This window comes from Biomphalaria glabrata, chromosome 13, assembly GCF_947242115.1.
Source record: "Biomphalaria glabrata chromosome 13, xgBioGlab47.1, whole genome shotgun sequence".
Taxonomy (NCBI): domain Eukaryota; kingdom Metazoa; phylum Mollusca; class Gastropoda; family Planorbidae; genus Biomphalaria; species Biomphalaria glabrata.
This window is the reverse complement of record NC_074723.1, coordinates 29,157,612-29,176,978: the sequence shown is the minus strand read 5'-3', so window position 1 is coordinate 29,176,978 and position 19,367 is coordinate 29,157,612. Positions and strand designations below refer to the sequence as shown.

The window sequence follows — 19,367 nt, the reverse complement described above, 5'->3', positions numbered from 1 at the left end:
GTTGCAAGTGTGTGTGCAGGGTCACAGGACAACAAATCATGCTTCATCTTCAGACTGGAAGGCAATGACTTGTCATGTGTGACCATCTTTGGTACTTAAGTTCTTTAATTCTTCAGTCATAGAATAACATTTGGTTGGCTTTATATAATATAGCATTCACAACAAAAAATGTGTTCGCTTACAACAAATCTCATGGCAACAACTGACCTTATCTTTAGGTCAGAAAGTGACCTCATGGGATACACATCTCAATTGAGTCCCAAAGACAAAACAAACTTCTAATTGCAACAAAAAAAACTGATTTATTTGGTTCACAAATGTACATGGGTTAGAAAGGTTTACAGAGAATCAATGACACTGAATGTTAAGCTGAGTAATAATGGACCTTGTGACACAAAAGTATGGCTTAGAATGAACTCTATTCATTCATAGGCTACTAAACAAATAGTTTGTGTTTTTTTTTATATTTACTTAGTTCTAGAAACCATCTTAATGTTCTGTGTTGTGCTTTTATTATTTGCTTAAATAACAAAGAAAAAATGTGTCTAAAAAAAAAAATATTTTCCAAAGACTAATCAGATCTTACAAAAATTGTTCTTCATGGCGGATTCAGTTCAATGTCAACAATACATACAGAATGTTCAATGTTTGAGTGCAGTTATTGTATCTAATTACAAAACATATAAAGCACAAGGAGCTCCCTGACAGATTCATTTGTATGTCAACTAAATATTCATTCCATAGCTTACTTATGAACAATATGTTACAGGAAGAAAACTTTTTACATATGCACCTAAGGCGCCTTTCCACAAAATAAAATAAACTTCAAATTAGAGTTAATGCCTGGCAGCCCGTCAATTAATAGCAAATTATATATATTTCATCCAGAATATTCAACTCAGAACCTAAGGGTTCCTTAGTAGTCCATTGGCAAACCTCATTATAAAAATAGATGGTCTACATACACAAGGCAGTGAGGGGCGGGGGGAAGTACTGACAACAACTAAATGTCAGAAACAGCATGTCACCATTCACACAACTTATCAAACACACATTCAGCTCATCTATTATACACACACACACACACCACACTGCTCAAGCAATCCCCTACACTAGTCTCCATACATAGAAATATGTACATCATTATATACAGATTACAGCCAGAAGTCGTCACCAAGCTAATTAGCAAGAAGCTAACAATGAACTTGTACAGATTAAACATTACAGATACACGTCTTCTCTGTCTTACTGACCATTTACTTGGCAACCCTAACATTGAGACACAATCAAGAGAAAGAGTGGTCAATTAGTCAATAAATTCTTTGTTCACTTTAACCCTACAAGGTTAAAACTTGATACTAATGCTTAGAATGGACTGCAGAAAATCATTGTAAAAAATGACAAACTGAAACTTTGATATAAGAATGCTACATTCCAGTCATCACAAGTGACATACCATCCTACCCAATTGTTTTCTTATATGTAGAGCATATTCTCTGCAATTATTTTGTGGGGGAAATTGTTTCTGGTATGAAAATGTGACATCACAGAGACTAAAGTTTGTATTTGTAACAATCATTAAGAAAAATGATTTCAACCCAGAGAGAGATCTAAGACAGACTGGAACGAACTTAATGTAAACAGCAAGTCTGAATGGAAGGAGCAGGAGATGGCCATTCCATTGGCTGTATTTCTACTGGGATGGAAACATTTTCTAAGACAAACAAATGAACTACTTTAAATGTTCAACTTTAAAATTTAACAGAACTTAGACCGACATTATCAGGTTTTATAAACATTAAATGAAATTAATCTAAACATAATTGAAATCATTTTCAAGTTATAAACTTTGCTCTTCCAGTCAAGAATTTTATTCACAGCTGGAATGGTCCATGTAGCTAAAGCTTGTGTCTCACATGTAAACACTATGTTGCCATCATTGTGTTTATTGTTTTTCTTTATTTGTACATAAAGAATTCTGTACTATTCTTATCTTCAACAATTATTATTTCATTATCTCTGTTGATATAGACCTGGCACTATAAACACAACAAATGTTGATATAGTGTTACAAATAGATTACTGTTGAAAAAACTTTACACACACACACTATTTACACAATTCTACAACTATTTGATATGTTTGCAGTTTTTTTATGTTTGTGTTTAGATTTTATGTTAGTGTTTAGATTTTATGTTTGTGTTTAGATAATCAGTTAATGCCATTGCCTAATGCAACAATGTGCAAATTTTGAAGCTGTACTGTATACACCAGAGATCTAGCCCTAGATGTCATCCAATACATGACACAGTCAAGCTGATCCAAATTAGCAGTCAAAGGATCACTGCTTTCTGTGCCTAACCATAACAAGCCTGCACCTGACACAGAAAATAAAAATCCTCACACAAAATTATAATGTGTAGCACCTTCTTGGAAAATCTCAAATCTGTGGGCGACGGCTGGGAAAAAAGCAGAGAAAGTCGCCTATGACCATTCTTTGTGGTGAGGTATGCTGCCTTATGCCCCTTAAGTAAGTACAGGACAAGACCATAACAATGATGAGCTATTGCTGCTTCTGACCATGGTGCAGATATTCAGCTTCTTGTTCACTGATCCAGACACTAACTCTCTTTATCAACTCCTTCACCTTTTGATTATATTTACAGGGAAAACAAAAGTATATCCCCCCCCCCAACTGTCAGTGAACAGTTGATCTAATCTCAAAATGTTAACTACTAAGTTAATCTTGTCTCCAATGAAAGATAGGGCACATAACATCACACACTTTAGGAATCCCTGAAATGTTTCTTCCATTATCACCAAAGGCCCTGACTGACAGGTAATGCAGTGTTGAGATGACCATATTGTCAGTTAAAGTAGACATTATGACGGGGTATTTTCAGACTTGAGTGAATTAATCTTGGAGCAGATTTTGAGGGCTGGACCCAATTTTATATTCATGGCAGTCATCAAGTGATCCTCTTTCAACAACAGTAAGGCCTGGCCATCAATCTCCTGAGAGCGGAATTCCTCGGCATATTCTCTGCAGCCTGGCATAGATTGGATAAACTCATAGACTTCAGTGACCTTGAGACAAGAAAAAAAAAAACAGTTGGCATTACATCAACAATGATAAGTAGACTATACAATTGATCAAACTTCACATATTTATATAAATAAACTTGTTTGTTTTTTTTGTTTTAAAAGTCAGTTAACTAAGAAAAGAGAAAACTATAAATCTTTTATTGCCAATAGTGAACATACAACCAATAGGAAAAAGGTTGATGTGAATATTAAAACATTCCAACCAAACACCATGTTGGTCTTGTATTAAGTTCTGAATGAGCCAGCACAGTACTTCTGCTTTCTTATTTTTATGTTGGAGTGCTCAGACAACAACTCCCATAACCGAGATTTCATATCAGCAGCTCTCCATATAATTTTTATTTATTTTACAGAGGTGTTATGGGGCCAAGCCTTACAATACAGTATGCTGCTCTGAAGGACAGAAGGGCAAATTTCAATAGTGGAAATTTTTTAGTTTTCAGATGTGCTGCCTCATTCTTTAGTGTGTTGGTCATGCTGGGAAAGCTTATAGCAAGCATCAATTCTCTTGAAATTTGAATGAAGGCTGGTCCATGTTTGGTTTATTCTACTCTCTATTATTTTCTTCATATCTTCCAGATAGAAACAAATGTTTGATTGTCTATTCATTCTCTAATATATGGCCAGTAAGTCAGCTTCTAACACAGTACACATCTCTAACATAGTGTGAACACATCTCTGATAAATAACACATAGACAGAAAGAAGTGATAAAATAAATAACATTCACACAGTTGGCAAATCACAAACAAACAAAGAAAAATCCATAAAGAATGTCATAATACAGTGTAAGCCTGTATTCCAAATCATTTGAAGCATTGAAGTGTCTTAGGTTTTTAAATGGCAGAAACAAAATTAAGAGGATGGCTGCCTGGTCATGTGGTTTGTGCTAAAAAATCATCACCACCGCTACCAAGACATCCCCTGTCATCCTGGAAGAGTTTTAGGCTAGGATGTACTAACCATCAAGGAACGTCTGAAACTTAAAAGTCAATTTACTAGTCACGTCAAAATTTAGTCAAAAGGCAGCCTTGGATGTGACAAAAGTCGGCAATAAGAAATATTAAAAGAATTAAAAGATTTTAAAATTATTATTGTACATTTTCTTTTGTTATATTGTTAGTTTATTACACTTTTTTATAATTTTTTAAAAAACATTTTTTTTTAATATGAAAGTTATAGTCTTTTGCTAAAGTACTTACATGTACCATATAAGAGTCAATAAGGAAGAATTTCAGGTGATACCAGTAAGTCTTCACTAAATGACAAGTTCATAGTCATGTACCTTGGCAGTCCATCCAAATATTTTATTAAGTTAATTACTGATACTGGGCCACAAAATTTGTTTAATAACTTACAGTCCATTTCCCTGGGTCAGTGCGTGGAATGTTGGCCTCCATGTCCATTTCAAAGTCTTGTGACCTGGACGGCGAGGCAGCAGATGAGCTGGTGTCCTGAGCACTGTTGGAGCTGCTCATTTCATCACCCACAGGCTGAGGAGCAGAAGTAGAATCATTTGGTTTTTATTTTAGATATTAAGAAAAAATAATTTAGAAACTAATCTGATGAGGCTGAGTTCTACATATAAATCTGAAGTTAATCTGAAGTATGGTTTACAAAGGATAAGTCACATAATGAAAGACAAGAGGCATAGCACCAGTTAAAAGCAAGCCCCTATTCCTAGTTCAAATATTATTTTAACTTTAATAGGATTGTGAGCCAGCTTTTCCTGTAATTTCCTTAATTGCTTGTATCAGTGAAACTCAAAGAAGGAATGTTTTACCATAAGAAGAACAATAAAGTTAGAATCTAAACAAGCAAAATATTTAGAAAATCCTTTTTGAAAAAACAAAGCTTTGATACATTGACACTAAACTGTTTCAGCTGAGAACTTATTGCTTATTTCTAAGAACAAAATAAACTCACTGCTGTGTTGCTGTCTTCATTGTTGTCTGGATTAGTGGTACTGTTGCCTGAGGCCATGGCAAAAGGCAGCCTGACTCCTTTAGACACTCTCCAGTTCTTGCGGCCAAGTATGTGCTTACGCTTTCTAGCAGTTCCTAAGCACAAAATAATCAATTAGAATGAAACAAAACAATCTTAATTATAAACAAGCAAGATACAAAACAATACTTTTTTAAAAAACAAACCTTATATTAAGTGTATCAATTAGTTTGGATCAGTCAGGTAAATAAATTTGTAATAAGCCTCAAACGACAATCTATAAAGGGGACTAATTCAGCTTATACCACTTCAGTCAAGTACTATTTCTTTACCCTCGTTTGAGATACCAAAGTAATTTATTACCAATGGTTAATTAAGTAATGATTGTGCAAAATTTCAGCTTGATCTGAGATTGGGTGTTGGAGAAATAACATGTACACATTTTTGGCAGACAGACAGACAGAGTTGATATAAGCTTTGTAAAAAGAGATCTCTTTAGAATAGATATCTAACTCATATTTTGTTCATTTTCATGTTGATTTTCTATTATAAAACTTTCTAACCAAAATTTTTTTCAAAACAAAAGCAGTTCAGCAGATCTTGATATTCTATGAAAGACGGGGACATGGCTTTAGAAGACACCTAACATTGTTTGGGAAGGCTAAGAATTTCAGTCATAGTGATCACATATTACTGATGGTCATAGAAGCTACTGAAATTTACATCATACATTGCTTCAATATTTCTAAGGGAACTCAACAAAATCCTTATAAAGATGACATTAAACTGCTCCAGTTTAAGAAGATAAACTCACCCCTAGATTTGTAAATTCCAACACGCCTGCTGTTGCTCACACTGTGACGCCTGGAACAAGTCAGAGAACAAAACCTCCTGGAGTTGTTAAAAGTGGAAGCTGGGCCGACTTTCTGGCACATCTCACACTTGAGAAGTTTGACTGGTGACTTCTGCTGCTCTTGGTCATCTTTTCGTTGAGGGAAATGGGAGATTAACTGAGTGCTGGACAAGTGAGCTGGCAACAGAACAGCATCATTCAAAATATTTTTTGATGACTCTAGCCAAGAGAAATTCTGAATGTCATCAAGTATAAAGTACAAAATGCTAACATCAATTATATTCTAGATGTTTGTTAGAAATTACTTTATGATGTGAACATAAGACTAATTGCTTCATGGATCACTTCAGTCCAGATCCTGCTTTGAAATATTTTCCCCACAGGGGAAGAGACAGGCTGGGAAACAATGGAGGAGATGAGGAGAAAAGAAGCAACGATGGTAGGATGGACATGCACCCCACTGGGGAGGAATCCCCCAGAACAGAGTCTGATGATGAAGTACCATCCCAGCCCTATGCTCCACTGGGAGTAAAAAGGACCAAGTCCCCTGAGTTTAAGACTTCAATTTATCTATTGCACTCTATCATTCATATGATTAATTCAATGCAAACTGATGTATGAGAATTCATTTGGATTCTGTAAATTTTTTATAGATTAAAAAAATATATAGCGATATTTCAAAAAGCCCATATGAAAAAAGACCATTTCAAAAAGCCCATATGAAAAAAGACCATTTCAAAAAGCCCATATGAAAAAAGACCAATCTAAAATTGCAAAATATGGCCTTAAACAGTTTTAGATAATCTAAGCTACTGCCATCCATCTCATGGACAATAAACATTTCTCAACAGGTAAACTAAAATGTTGGCTATATCACAAGAAGAGGCAAATCTATGCTGCTAGTTTCATCCCCTGTTAGATGATCTTTTGTACAAAGATGCCAACTTGATTTTTTAACATTAGATAGAAGGACATCAATAAACCAGAAAACTGTCACCTCCAATAAGTACAATGAGACTTATGAGGGCTCACATTATAGTAACATGGGACCAGGGCAACTTACCATCAACTTGGCTGAGTAAAGTTGGCGGCTCATCATCATAACTAGTTCCCTCCTCTTCAGATTCTTTCACTATTTGTAGACTGGCTTTAGGTGGAATAAACTCTTGCAGTAATGACGACTGCTGAACCTGTCACAAACACAGCTCGTTTTAAATCATTACCAAAATATTTCTTTTTTTTTAAATTAATTATTTAGTGACAATCAATGTTCATTAAAGAAGAAAGATTTCTACATCAATAAGACCATAGAAACATTCCTTTGTAGAGTCCATAAAGAGTCAAGCGTAAGACATCATGACCTAAGGCCAAGTGAAGGATTTGAGCAGAAAAACATTCCTCTTTATCTAGAAAAATTAACTCTTGATTTATAATTATTTCAAGCCTTCTCTATGAATAGATAAAATATCTACAATAAAATTTATAGGATTATGGCATTCTCTTTAATGCATGCATACATACGTGCAAACAAACACACACAAGACATTATGTGTGTTTCTTTCAGTACTTACTGGAAAAGGTTCGAGTCCCTCTTGTATAATAAATCCTTCAATGAAGTGAGTTAGTATCTGAGGCTTCACAATCGCCCTCTGTTTCTCTACAACAGGTAAGGGCAGAATGACAGGCTTACTCTCCTTGATAACAGTGGTCAGGCCTGCTGCCTCCATGGCCGCAGGGTCGATGGTGGAGGGGCTCTGCTTAACTATCTCAGACAGTTTGGGCTTCTCCTCCAACACAATGTCATCAATAGTCATTCTGACACCAGTAGGTGTTGACTCCACGCTGGCTGCCTTAGGAATAGGAGGAGGTGAGACAAGGGGAGGTGGAGAGGTAACGCCATGACTACTTGAGTTGTTCTTTAGAGCTGGGACTGCCGCAACTGTACTTGTAACAGTTGAGGACGATGACACAACGGTAGTTTTTATCTTGTCTTTCTGAGATGTATCACTGGCTGGGGAGGCTGCGGGTATTTTCATTGGTTCAACCTATAAAGGAGGAGCAAAATTTTTTTTTTGATCTGTTACAAATTGTACATTTTTGTCATCACTAATCTACTTGTTTCAGTAAGCAATTCTGATAGGATAGTCCTTGATAACATTAAATGTATTCCACACATTATTCAAAATATGTAAATTTACTAGTTCAACCTTTGGCAACATGCTGAAAAATAAGATGAGTTGGAGATATTTTTTTAGATGTTTGCCCCAGCATTGTCTAATCCTATTTTCAAAGCTGACAGAGGCACCTAACCCTTGACCTGTATATGCATGTATTTTATTTAAGACTTAGGAGGATCTGATGTCTTTCTGACATCACTCACAGAGGGCTCGCTGGTGAATGTATTCTTTCACAGCAATTTTTAAACTTCATTCTTCCATCTCCTAAGTAACCTTTAAACTTCAAGTAATGCATGCTCCATTATATTTTAACACTATACACATATCCTACTGATACCTGTACTTATGGATGAGATATAATAATATTTTAACACTATACACATATACTCCTGGAATACCTGTACTTATGGATAAGATATGATTCAATTTTAACACTATACACATATTCTCCAGGGATACCTGTAATTTTGGATGAGGTATTATATTTTATCACTATACACATATCCTCCAGGGATATCTTTACTTATGGTTGAGATATGATGCTATAAGACAGTAAATTATTAAAATATTACCTCCGCTTCTGTTACTGGCTTGGGTGCTGGAGGTGTCTGTGCAGTATTCTGTGACAATCTTTGGGCATTGACTTCAGCACCCTCAACTGATGCCACCACTGCCGCAGGACTTTGGCGAATGGGGGATGCCTGTGTCACTGTCAATGATGGCATGGACATGACAACTGCAGTAACAGGAGTGGATGGGGCTGACACTGTGACGCTGGTGACGGTGGGGGCAGAGGTGCTGCTGACCTTATTAGCAGGGGTCAAGGGTGAGACAGAGGCTGTAGATGTCGGTGTCTTGGGCTGAGCCTTGGGACGAGGCTTTGGTTGCCTGGGCACAGCCGGCACACTGACTTTATTGGGCTGGGTAACATTGGGCTGGATTTTAGCTGTAACTGGAGTACGATTCACAGAGGGTAGTATGATTTTGCCAGCATTATTACCCTGTAGAGAAATGACAATACAAGTAAGACACTCAGTCCAATACTAAAACATTACATCAGGCTTCTAACATCTTTGTATACGAAATATTTGCAAATAACCTGTGGAAACAGATGAATTCTAAAAATAATGTATTCATCCCTTACAAACAAACAAAATTATTTTTAAAGTTGTTTTTTTAATACAAGAAAGCAAACTTTTAAAGAAAAAAAAAGTTTTTCTCAAAACAAAACATTAAAAAATGGCCAATCCATTGTCTTTCATGTTAGAACAAACGTTTTTCCCCACAGACTTCAACTGTAATATTTATCTTTATCAATTATTGGTTGAAAATTTTAACATATTCCAACTATCATGAGATTCAAACCATTAAGAAGTCCAAGATTGCAAAGACTAATCTCTTTATAAAAAATTGGTCCCTTGGATGCAAAATTTCTTTAGTAAGAAAAAAAAATTCCCCCTTTCAGACATTAGAGATGATACTGCAATTATATAAAGTTCATTGGTTTCTATGGCCAATGATGTCATGTGACCAGTGATCAACCAGCTTTACTTTGCCCAAATGTTAAAAGCAATTAGATATCCATGCCTTCCATAAAATTTAAAAAAATGAAGCCTCAATAATAATAACTATACAATTGTAACCCTAAGAAGTCAATGAAATAGCCCAACCCACCTTAGGTGTTTGTTGACCTTGAACTTGCTGCTGTTGTTGCATTTGTTGCTGTTGTTGCTGCTGCTGCTGATTCTGAGGCTTTAATCCAGCAGTGAATGCTGCAGCTTGCATGTTGGCCATGGTGATAGGCTGTTGCTGGATGGGTGCCTGAGTCCTGATTAAAAAGTTTTGTCCTGTGAAAATGGCCTGCTGATACACAGACAAATAATACTGACATTATGTAGTGAACTAACAGATTACATTCTATGCTAATAATTTATTTAGGAATTAGGAAATTTTGAAAATCAAGTTTATGTCAGTAATCTACTATTTATTTGCATTTTTAGGATAAGATTTACATTCAAACAAAAAAAAAAACATTTTGAGCAATTAAATACAATTAGATTTTAAAAAAAAAAGAAAAAGATTTATGAGCAATGTGGGGAAACTATAAAGAAAATGAAAAGACTGGGAGAGATGTTATAACAGATATTCAAACTATAAACCATGTCAAAAACACTACAATGAAATATCACTGTTACCAACTAAAGAATCCAATGTTAAGGTAGGGGAGGAAGAGCTTTTACATTGGATTCTCCAGTGCTAACAAGGGGAAAAATGCTTTATCATATATTTGATTTGATTCATTTGTCTCCATTATGGAAATCTTCACACCTGACACGTCAAATGTACTCATTTTTAACAGACTTAGTGTAATCTTTGGAAATGATACATATTTCATACAATAAAACTCTAACCCTTAAGCATGACACTACGTTTACTAATAAGTTTTATGGATGAATTTAATAGAATAGATTTACTAAGTTGCATTCTCTATTGGAAGGCCCAAACAAGATTTTTGCCCCAAAAACACTCTTATAGAAGGAAAATTAAATGAAGAGCAGCCTGATCTGGAAACTACTGTAATGTTTATCTTTTAATTATTGGATTCCTTATCTGAACCCTCAAACATGAAAATGAGAATGAGAATGCAGAAAAAGATGAATAGACTCAAAATACACTTTTTATAATCAGATTTATAATATATTTTTATAATCAGATTTATAATATATTTTTATAATCAGATTTATAATATATTTTTATAATCAGATTTATAATATATTTTTATAATCAGATTTATAATATATTTTTATAATCAGATTTATAATATATTTTTATAATCAGATTTATAATATATTTTTATAATCAGATTTATAATATATTTTTATAATCAGATTTATAATATATTTTTATAATCAGATTTATAATATATTTTTATAATCAGATTTATAATATATTTATATAATCAGATTTATAATCTACTTTTATAATCAGATTTATAATCTAATTTTATAATCAGAATTATAACCTACTTTTATAATCAGAATTATAACCTACTTTTATAATCAGAATTATAACCTACTTTTATAATCAGAATTATAACCTACTTTTGCTAATTAGAATTAGAATCTACATTTTTAATTATATATATATATATATTATATATATACATAGTTTTCTTGCTCATTAAAAAGACAACTACAAAGAAGCCTTCACAAGATGTTAGAGAAACATTTAACAGACAAACTCACTGGCATCTGAGCCTGGCCTTGATTAATAATCTGCTGGTGGCCTGTTGCCGTGGCAATGGGGATACCCTGTTGCATTTGCAGGTTGGCCATGGCCTGCATGATGGCCTGATTGGTCAGGATGCCCTGCACCGGCTGAGAGGTGATGATCTGTCCAGCACTATTGACCACCTGGGCCTGGTTCAGTCTGATTCCTCCCTGATGGCTGTTCATTGTGGTGCACTTAAAAGATAAAGAATCATTACTTTAATTGAAGAAGCCAAATGAATTTGGATATAAAATACTTACACAGACCAGACTTTGGGATCCCTGACAATTTGTACAACAGTTGGATGTATTTAGAAAAAAAAAGTAGCAAACAAAAAAACTGATACTCTCAGGGTTCATAGCCAATTTCATAAATGATTTTCCAGGTTTTCAAGGTGGCTACGAACCCTGTACTCTAGAAAATAAATGTTTCACATCTGTCTAAATCATTTTTTTTTTTTTTTTGTGTTTTTGGCTACTTCAAGTAAATTTGTTGTAGTACTTTATGTCTTTCTCTTAATAAATCTTAAATTGATTCATTCTCTTTATCTCCTTAGACCAGAATAAAGTCATAATAAATTAGAGTTAAGGAACCAGAAACAAGTGGAAAAGGGAAAGAATGGGGGTGGGGGTGGGGACAGCCAATTCCTAAAACTATGAGGCTCTTATTATTGAGAGACTGAAAGAAAACTTTTTTTTGTCCATTAAAAAAATAAACCACTGAATCTTGAGTTTGAGTTTAGGCACATCGGCACAATTCAGGCCACTGAATCTTGTATTAGAAGACTATAGTGATTAGTGATAAGCTTCAACCTGATTCAGTTCACTAGAGAATGCATAAACTTAGTGTCCTACATATGCAGTATTAATGTTGATTTAAATATTTACCTGAGGCACATAGCTACTAGCCAAGTTGGTGTTGGCTTGGCTTGAAAAAATCTGGCCCAGCACCATGGGGGTGCCTGCAGTCTGTTGGGCGGGTAAGACAGTGGGATTCTTAGACACCATGGAGGCTATAGCAGCACTGGTATTCTGGCCTTGGCCCTGAATGGTCTGACCTTTGCCACCAGCACTTTGTGACTTAGCATTACCACTTGCTACAGCACCTTGCGCCAACATGCCCTGCATGGTTCCAGTGATGATGTTGCTTCCATTCCCCAGTGAAATGTGGGTGGGCTACATAAAGGGAATGAAAGAAGTATTTGTACATTTTTTTCTCCATTTCACTACTCCCACCAACCCTCAACATATTAAACACTTTAACATATTTAACAAAGAATATATCCAAATAGGCAAACTAAAACTCTATGGCCATATCACTAAATCTTTGGGGCTTGCAAAGGCCTTCCTTTAGGGAACAGTACCAGGAAAAAGAAGAAGAGGCAGACAGTGAAAATGATGGGAAGACAACTTAAAAGAATGGACGGGCCTGCCATTAAAGGGGTTCTATCCAAGGCAAAAAACAGAGAGGAATAGAGAAAGACAAATCTTGTGTGGTGCCCTAACGGTGCAACAGACTAAGGGATAGATGAAAGTGTAATAGTCAAAACTATGCTAGTGACATAAATGAACTAAATTGGTTGCTGGAGTAAAAATTGTAAAAAAAAATGCAAGTATAAGGATACCAGTTTAAATCTCTCTCAGAGACCTTCTTGCATTTTCTTTTTAGTGCAAACTTTGTTGCCACACTGCAAAAATGTTTTGGACCAAAAAGAAATGTGGATGGCGAAATGAACAAAACATTTTAACAGCTGACAATCTTCCCTTATTTTTCAGTGAAATGAAAATGAATTAACTTCATTCATGTGAAATTCAACCATCAACAATATTTGGTGGATAATACACTAATGTTTGATGTAGATAATAACCCTTCAAATCAAAACAATGTTTAGAAGGACAGATGTGTGTAACAATCACTTTTGGATCTGTTTTTTGGTCTTGTTTTTTAGCATGAAAATTAAGTCAATAAAATATGATTTGAAAAGCTATGAACTTATTTTTTTATTTTCTATTTAATTTCTTTTTTTTTTTTTTCAAATTAAGCAATGAGCCTGATTCAAGAAACACAGTGTCTAATAGAAGCACATACTCTGTTTGACTGCCCCAAACTTGCTGATCTCCGTCTTGACAGGTCTGGGAAACCAAAAATTTTTTTACATGTAAGCACTACGCGAGAAAACAGGGTTTCTGTCCAGGGCTTTTGCAGGAGAGGATTTAAGCCTCTAAAGCCCTCACTCAAATGGAGTATGATGATGATGATGAAAAGAAGCACATTATAATGTAGATATATATAAGTATATATGATCGGGAAAAAGATTACCATTTGAGTGGCTGCTGTAGGAGAGAGAATTCCACCAGGACTTCCAGGGTTAGCAGTGGTTGCAGCTCTCTGCTGTTGTTGTTGCTGTTGCTGCTGCTGTTGTTGCTGCATGGCGTAATTAAGTTGTGAAAATTGCATAGCTGCAAGATAAAGAATGATGTGACTGCATGTGACTACTCATTCCTCCCGTGCATCAACAATGAATAAAACAGTTCAACTTTAGACAAGAGCTGTTAGGCAAATGACCCAAAATGCACCTTTATGAAATGGATAGGATTTCTCAGCAATCAGTGTTAAGGACAGTTAACATTTTGCATCAAAATTATGAATCACTATCTAAGAGTGTCAACTCATTCAAAAAGATACAAATTTAGCTGATTGACAAAGTGTTTTACATTTTTTTTAAGCATAAAAGCAATCTTTTCCATAAATGAACAGATCTGCTTACCAAATGGATATGTTAAAAGGACAGAAAAATATTAAAAACTTTAAATAGTCTTAAGAAATTATAAATTGACTTTACATTTTTTTGTTGTAAGCATTTAAGCATCAAATCAGCAAAAAATAATTTTATAAAGATGCCGCCACACTTACAGAATAATTTCAAAAGTTTGTAAACAAAAGTTATAGATTTCAAACTTGATAAAAGAGTGATAACATGATGATATGCTAGCATCCGGAGTTGTTTTTTATAAGCAGAATAACATTGTTCAATATAGCAATGCAACAAATATCTTACCTATAGTATTACCTACATTATTATGTATAGTATTACCTATAGTATTAGCTACAGTATAATGGATAGTATTACCTATATTACCTACAGTATTATGTATAGTATTACCTATAGCATTAGGATTCTGTAGCATGTAAGAGTACTGTGGAGGGAACTGGGAGATGAACTGGAGCTGAGGGATAGGTGTGCCTGCCCGAAGAACATTAGTAGAAGCAGTGAGCGTGGGCTGTGGTGTCTGGGCCTGGGGCGCCACCATCCCCTGAATAGACACAGTCCCCACATTAGACACTCTGGGCTGCTGTTGTGTCTGCTGTTGTTGAATCTGCTGATGAATCTGTTGTTGTTGTTGTTGTTGCTGCTGCTGCTGTTGTTGTTGTTGCTGAACCTGCTGGACCATTTGTGGCTGGCTGTGTGTTTGAGTTTGCTGTTGTTGGGGTTGCTGGACTGGGCTGGACTGGACCGTTTGCTGAGGTGCCTGCTGAGCTTGTTGGTCAGACATTTTTATTCAATGCAAGTAGTTCTAAGAGAAACAAAACAAACAAAATTATGGACATTATGTTTATGTTTTACATACTGGCCATAACCTATAAAGCATAATATACCAATCGCAAATAAAAAGTAAAGCTACTTTCTTACACAAACATTCGAGATTAAAGCTAATACATACATAAAATAACGCTTTAGTTTTTAGTGGATTTTTTTTTATTCATTTATAATATAGAAATTCCAACTTATGCTAACCAAATTTAATGTTAAAATTATGGATTAGAAAATCCACAAAAAATATTTTCTAAGCCTTCTCAGAAGCAAAAAGAAAGACTTTTATTAATGTTATATTGCACACTGACTTTTCAACTAACTGTTAAAGACATGTTTTCCAAACTTTTAAATGACATAAGTACAATTGCTTCAAGATGATTTAGCTTATTTTATTTTCTTAATGTCCATAGCATTATCATAAAAATATTCAACTCTTATAAACATTACTAACTGTAACACTATAATTTAACAATCAAGCTAATATAGCATTAAGTTTTTTGATTATATAAATAGTCAATTCTTATAAACATTACTAGAACTGTAACACTATAACTAAACAATCAAGCTAGCTAATATATTCTTTGTTATACTTTAGTTATCAGTAAGCCTCAAAGTCATTACTTGGTGAAGAGTTAAAAAAACATAAACAGGAATACATATCCCCAGAAAGCCACTGAAGTTGTAGATGACAAAAAGATTCTGCTGGCAACAGTCCTACTTAACTACTTACTGATATTCAATAAACTCTCTCTGCTAGCTCACATACTATTGATTTCTTCTTTTCTTGTGCATGACACACTAGTTTAGATATATGGCAACAGATATAGTTGAACTTTTCAACCCTAGACAACTAAAACTCAAAACTTTGTAATTAATTTAAAACTAAAAAAAATGCTTACCAATTAATATTCCTCTTCAAAGCTAGAGAGACTTGATTATATATTAATTAGACTTGATGAGTTACTCTTTCATTCTGGTTTGAGGAAACAGATTTTTAAAAAGAGAAAAGCATTTTAAAAATATTTAAAAAAAAAAAAAAAAACAATACCTCCCCATTATTATACTTGAAATATAAATAAAATAATTTAAAAAAAGAAATAGATCATAAATCAGTATTAAAATTACTCGAACCTAGAATCTATTACTATCACTACCAGATTTTTTATAAATTTATATAAATACTAAAAAACATTTGTAAAATGTTACAAATTTTGGATGTTCCTTCAGAGTTGAAGATAATTTAATTCTTAGTCCGAATCTCCTGCAGGACAATGGGGGATGGCGAAGGGCAGGGTATGAACCCAGGACCATTCATAAGTCCAAGCAATAGTCCAGCACTGCAGCATGCATACTGTATGACCAGGCAGCTTACTAGTATATTACTGTCTAGATAACTAGATCTATGCAAACCTAGATCTAAGTGTAGATAAAGATAGGGTCATTAGGATGGTGATCTGTATCTTAATTACAGGTTTATTAGCTTTAAGTTTGACTTTCTTTAAAATCAAAAGCTTGATCAAGAGTTAAAAAAATTTAATCTTACCTAATTACCTAAGAGAAAAAAACCGGAAATGTGCGGAAAGTAAAAAACGACCAATAATTTAGAGATCGCATTTTTTATGTTTTTTTCACACAGGCTGCACTTGAAAATTTATTTCACTTTGGAATGAAACGTGAGAGGTTTTAAAGTTGTGTTATCGATTACTTTAGACAATGGCCTAATTTATGCTTAATTAGGAGTTTTTTTAAATAATTATATTTTTTTAATTTATCATAAAAAATACCCCTTTTTTTTTGTTTTTAGCGATACAGGGTCCAAGAAAATAATCGAATATTAATATTTTTTTAAGCTAGATATCATGCATGGCTATAATTCTACCAAGTTTTATCACGCTATCTTATGCGCGTCATATCGAAAAGATGAAAATACGGTTAGCATTGTTGGCTATGGGATTTACAGTTTTTGATAAAGAAATTTCTTAAAAGACATAAAACCACTTCAGGCCATGTAAGGCCTAATATTCTGCATATTTTCAAATAGTTTTTGTGTACTAAATATATGCACCCAAATTTTAAAGCACATTTAAAGTCATAATTTATACACCATTTGAAAGTTCTGTTAAAATATTTTAATGATAAACTAATGAAAATTTGTTTTTTCAAAGCTAAATTTTTTATTTCACCTCCTACTATAGTAGTTTATTTAATTCGGACATTACATGAATTCGGACATTCGCTGTTTTTGTAGTCATTAAATAATTATTTAATATTTGTTATAAAACTAGTGCGCTGTATAATGTGCTCGTCCATTTTCCAATGATTCTGACCCAATTTCCTTCTATTTAGCTTGCTTTTTATGTAAGAAAAACGAATTTCAAATTTGTTATTCAGGTTGTAGTTTTTTCCTATGTTACCCGGATGACTTTACCTCTTCCTAGGGTTAAGACTATATTTTTTGGTTGGCTAAGTCTATACTAATGAGCCCGGCAATATTTACTCTGTTTTTGGAGCTGATTTATTTATTTGATTCATAAGCCAAGTTGTTAGATTCCATACAAAAAAAAAATTAATAGGGTGTCCGAATTAAATTACGATTTTCTTACCAAAATTTATTTCGGACAGCCAGTTTTGGACATCAATAAAAATGATCTTATATTATATTAGTTCGTTTGTTGTTTTTTTAATAGAGAATAAATGGGCAAATGTTTGGAGTGAGCTTGGTACATTGAATGAAGTTAAATGCTTAGATCTAGACCTACTAGATAGATGTATGCAAACGCGACATGAAGCGATGACATGAAGCGCTTCAAAATCGACACTAGCAGCTGGGAAGAGGTGGCACTGGATAGATCCACATGGAGAGAGAGCATTATAAAGGAAGGGTCACGGATTGCATATTATATGTCACACAAAAGAAGCAGAAAGAAGGGTGAAAATGCAACGCGCCTGGTGATTATATATGCCCAACCTGCGATCGCAGCTGTGTATCAAGGATTGGCCTCTTTAGTCACACAAGAAGTTGCAAAGGGAAAAGATCGTCTCTTAAGATGTAAAATGCCACCTACAGACTAGATAGATCTAGATTTATATAGAGAGAATATAGAGGATTCAGTTAGGCAAGAATGGCTATCCTAACCTGTACTATACTACAAAAGATCAACTGTATTACAAATTTATTAAATAAATAAATAAAAAACACAAACATTCAACACACATCTAATTATGCAAACATAAAATAAGTCTAAAAGTCGGTATAGAAGTCAGTATCCCAGTGACCTAATTTAGGTAGAATAAGTGTGTTCATATTTATGCATAATTTCAAAACATCTTAATGATTTAATGTGAGGGCCTATGCCTGGGAATCTTAAAATTATGGTGTCCGGAATCAAATAATGTGGGTCAAATTTGTCCAAATTAAATGAAAACACAAGGCCTCTTTGACCTTAAATATAATAACAAATATAGGTTAGGGATACAAATATAAGTAGTCATCCTTAAATTCTCCATAATATAAACTAAACTTAAAGGAGATTTTGATACTTCATTTTCTTTTCTATGTCGAACCATTGTCAAATAATGCACTGTCAAAGTCAAACTTTCAAATTTGGGCCTATAGGTGTCCGAATAGCATAAACTACTCTAGATCTAGAATCTAGATCTTAACTAAAGTTAAAGGACTAGTGATTAGAGTCTCTAAATTAGACTAATCGACTTAATCAAGTAATGTAGCTGCTAGACTAGCTTCAAAGCTTGTCACTAGCTAGACTGATTTTCTAGACTAGTTCTACTTATACTTATAGATCTAGAAGATGATTAAGTATACAGTTAGATTTAGATAGTGTAGACTAGAAATATGTACCGAAATCTGTTGAAATCATTAGAAGTTAAACTTAACAACAAAGTCTACCAACTCAAGATAACAACTGTCAGTGACTGTCTTGACTGAGCTGAGTGTCACCAACTTCAACTTGACAAGCTCGACCTTCGCATTAAATTAGATCACTTAAATCACAATAAATAAAGGATAAATGAAGTATTTCTAAGAACAGATTAGCACTTACACATCTAACTGAAGAAAGCATTCAGATTTAAATATCAAATTAGAACTCTTTCATCCACAATTTACTTTTCATTTTAGAACAATGAAATCTTTACAATAATCGACAGCCATTTTGTTGCGGCTCTGTACTACAAACAATTTTATTGGCTGAAGATTGTCTAAAACAAGGGAAACTATTCAATTAATTATTTTTTAAAAATAATTTGTGTTATCTTTCTTTTCTTAATTATTGACAGATTTAAAATAAATGTCTTCGAAATTCCACCAAAATATCAAACATTTAAAACACCATACTTATCATCTGCAAAACGCTAGACGGCTGTACTTTTAGTTATGTAGGCTTATAAGCGGAATGGATTGCAAT

At 34.0% G+C, this 19,367-nt stretch overlaps 1 protein-coding gene across 2 annotated transcripts; it reads right to left on the bottom strand.

Moving 5' to 3' along the window:
- Nucleotides 1–282: 282 nt before the first annotated feature.
- On the bottom strand, nucleotides 283–19,142 carry LOC106056498 (polyhomeotic-like protein 1). 2 transcript variants are annotated; one of them, XM_056008565.1, is made up of 14 exons: nucleotides 19,005–19,142; nucleotides 15,843–15,916; nucleotides 14,512–14,923; nucleotides 13,668–13,807; nucleotides 12,236–12,523; nucleotides 11,324–11,542; nucleotides 9,753–9,941; nucleotides 8,651–9,079; nucleotides 7,473–7,946; nucleotides 6,965–7,091; nucleotides 5,863–6,078; nucleotides 5,031–5,164; nucleotides 4,463–4,597; nucleotides 283–3,087 (listed from the first exon to the last, which is right to left on the bottom strand). In XM_056008565.1, the coding sequence occupies exons 3-14, from the start codon at nucleotides 14,900–14,902 to the stop codon at nucleotides 2,884–2,886; spliced, it is 2,946 nt and encodes a 981-aa protein (XP_055864540.1). In that variant the 5' UTR covers nucleotides 14,903–14,923; nucleotides 15,843–15,916; nucleotides 19,005–19,142; the 3' UTR covers nucleotides 283–2,883. The 2 variants fall into 2 exon arrangements, with proteins under 2 accessions (XP_055864540.1, XP_055864541.1); XM_056008566.1 differs by having other exon boundaries at nucleotides 9,753–9,938.
- Nucleotides 19,143–19,367: the final 225 nt, after the last annotated feature.

Coding starts and splice junctions, on each gene's coding strand:
- LOC106056498 (XM_056008565.1), bottom strand. CDS start 14,902: ATGTCTGACCAACAAGCTCAGCAGGCACCTCAGCAAACGGTCCAGTCC. Junction 9,080..9,752: donor AAGGTCAACAAACACCTAAG/GTGGGTTGGGCT, acceptor ATTTCTCTACAG/GGTAATAATGCTGGCAAAAT. Junction 7,947..8,650: donor AGCCAGTAACAGAAGCGGAG/GTAATATTTTAA, acceptor CCTCCTTTATAG/GTTGAACCAATGAAAATACC.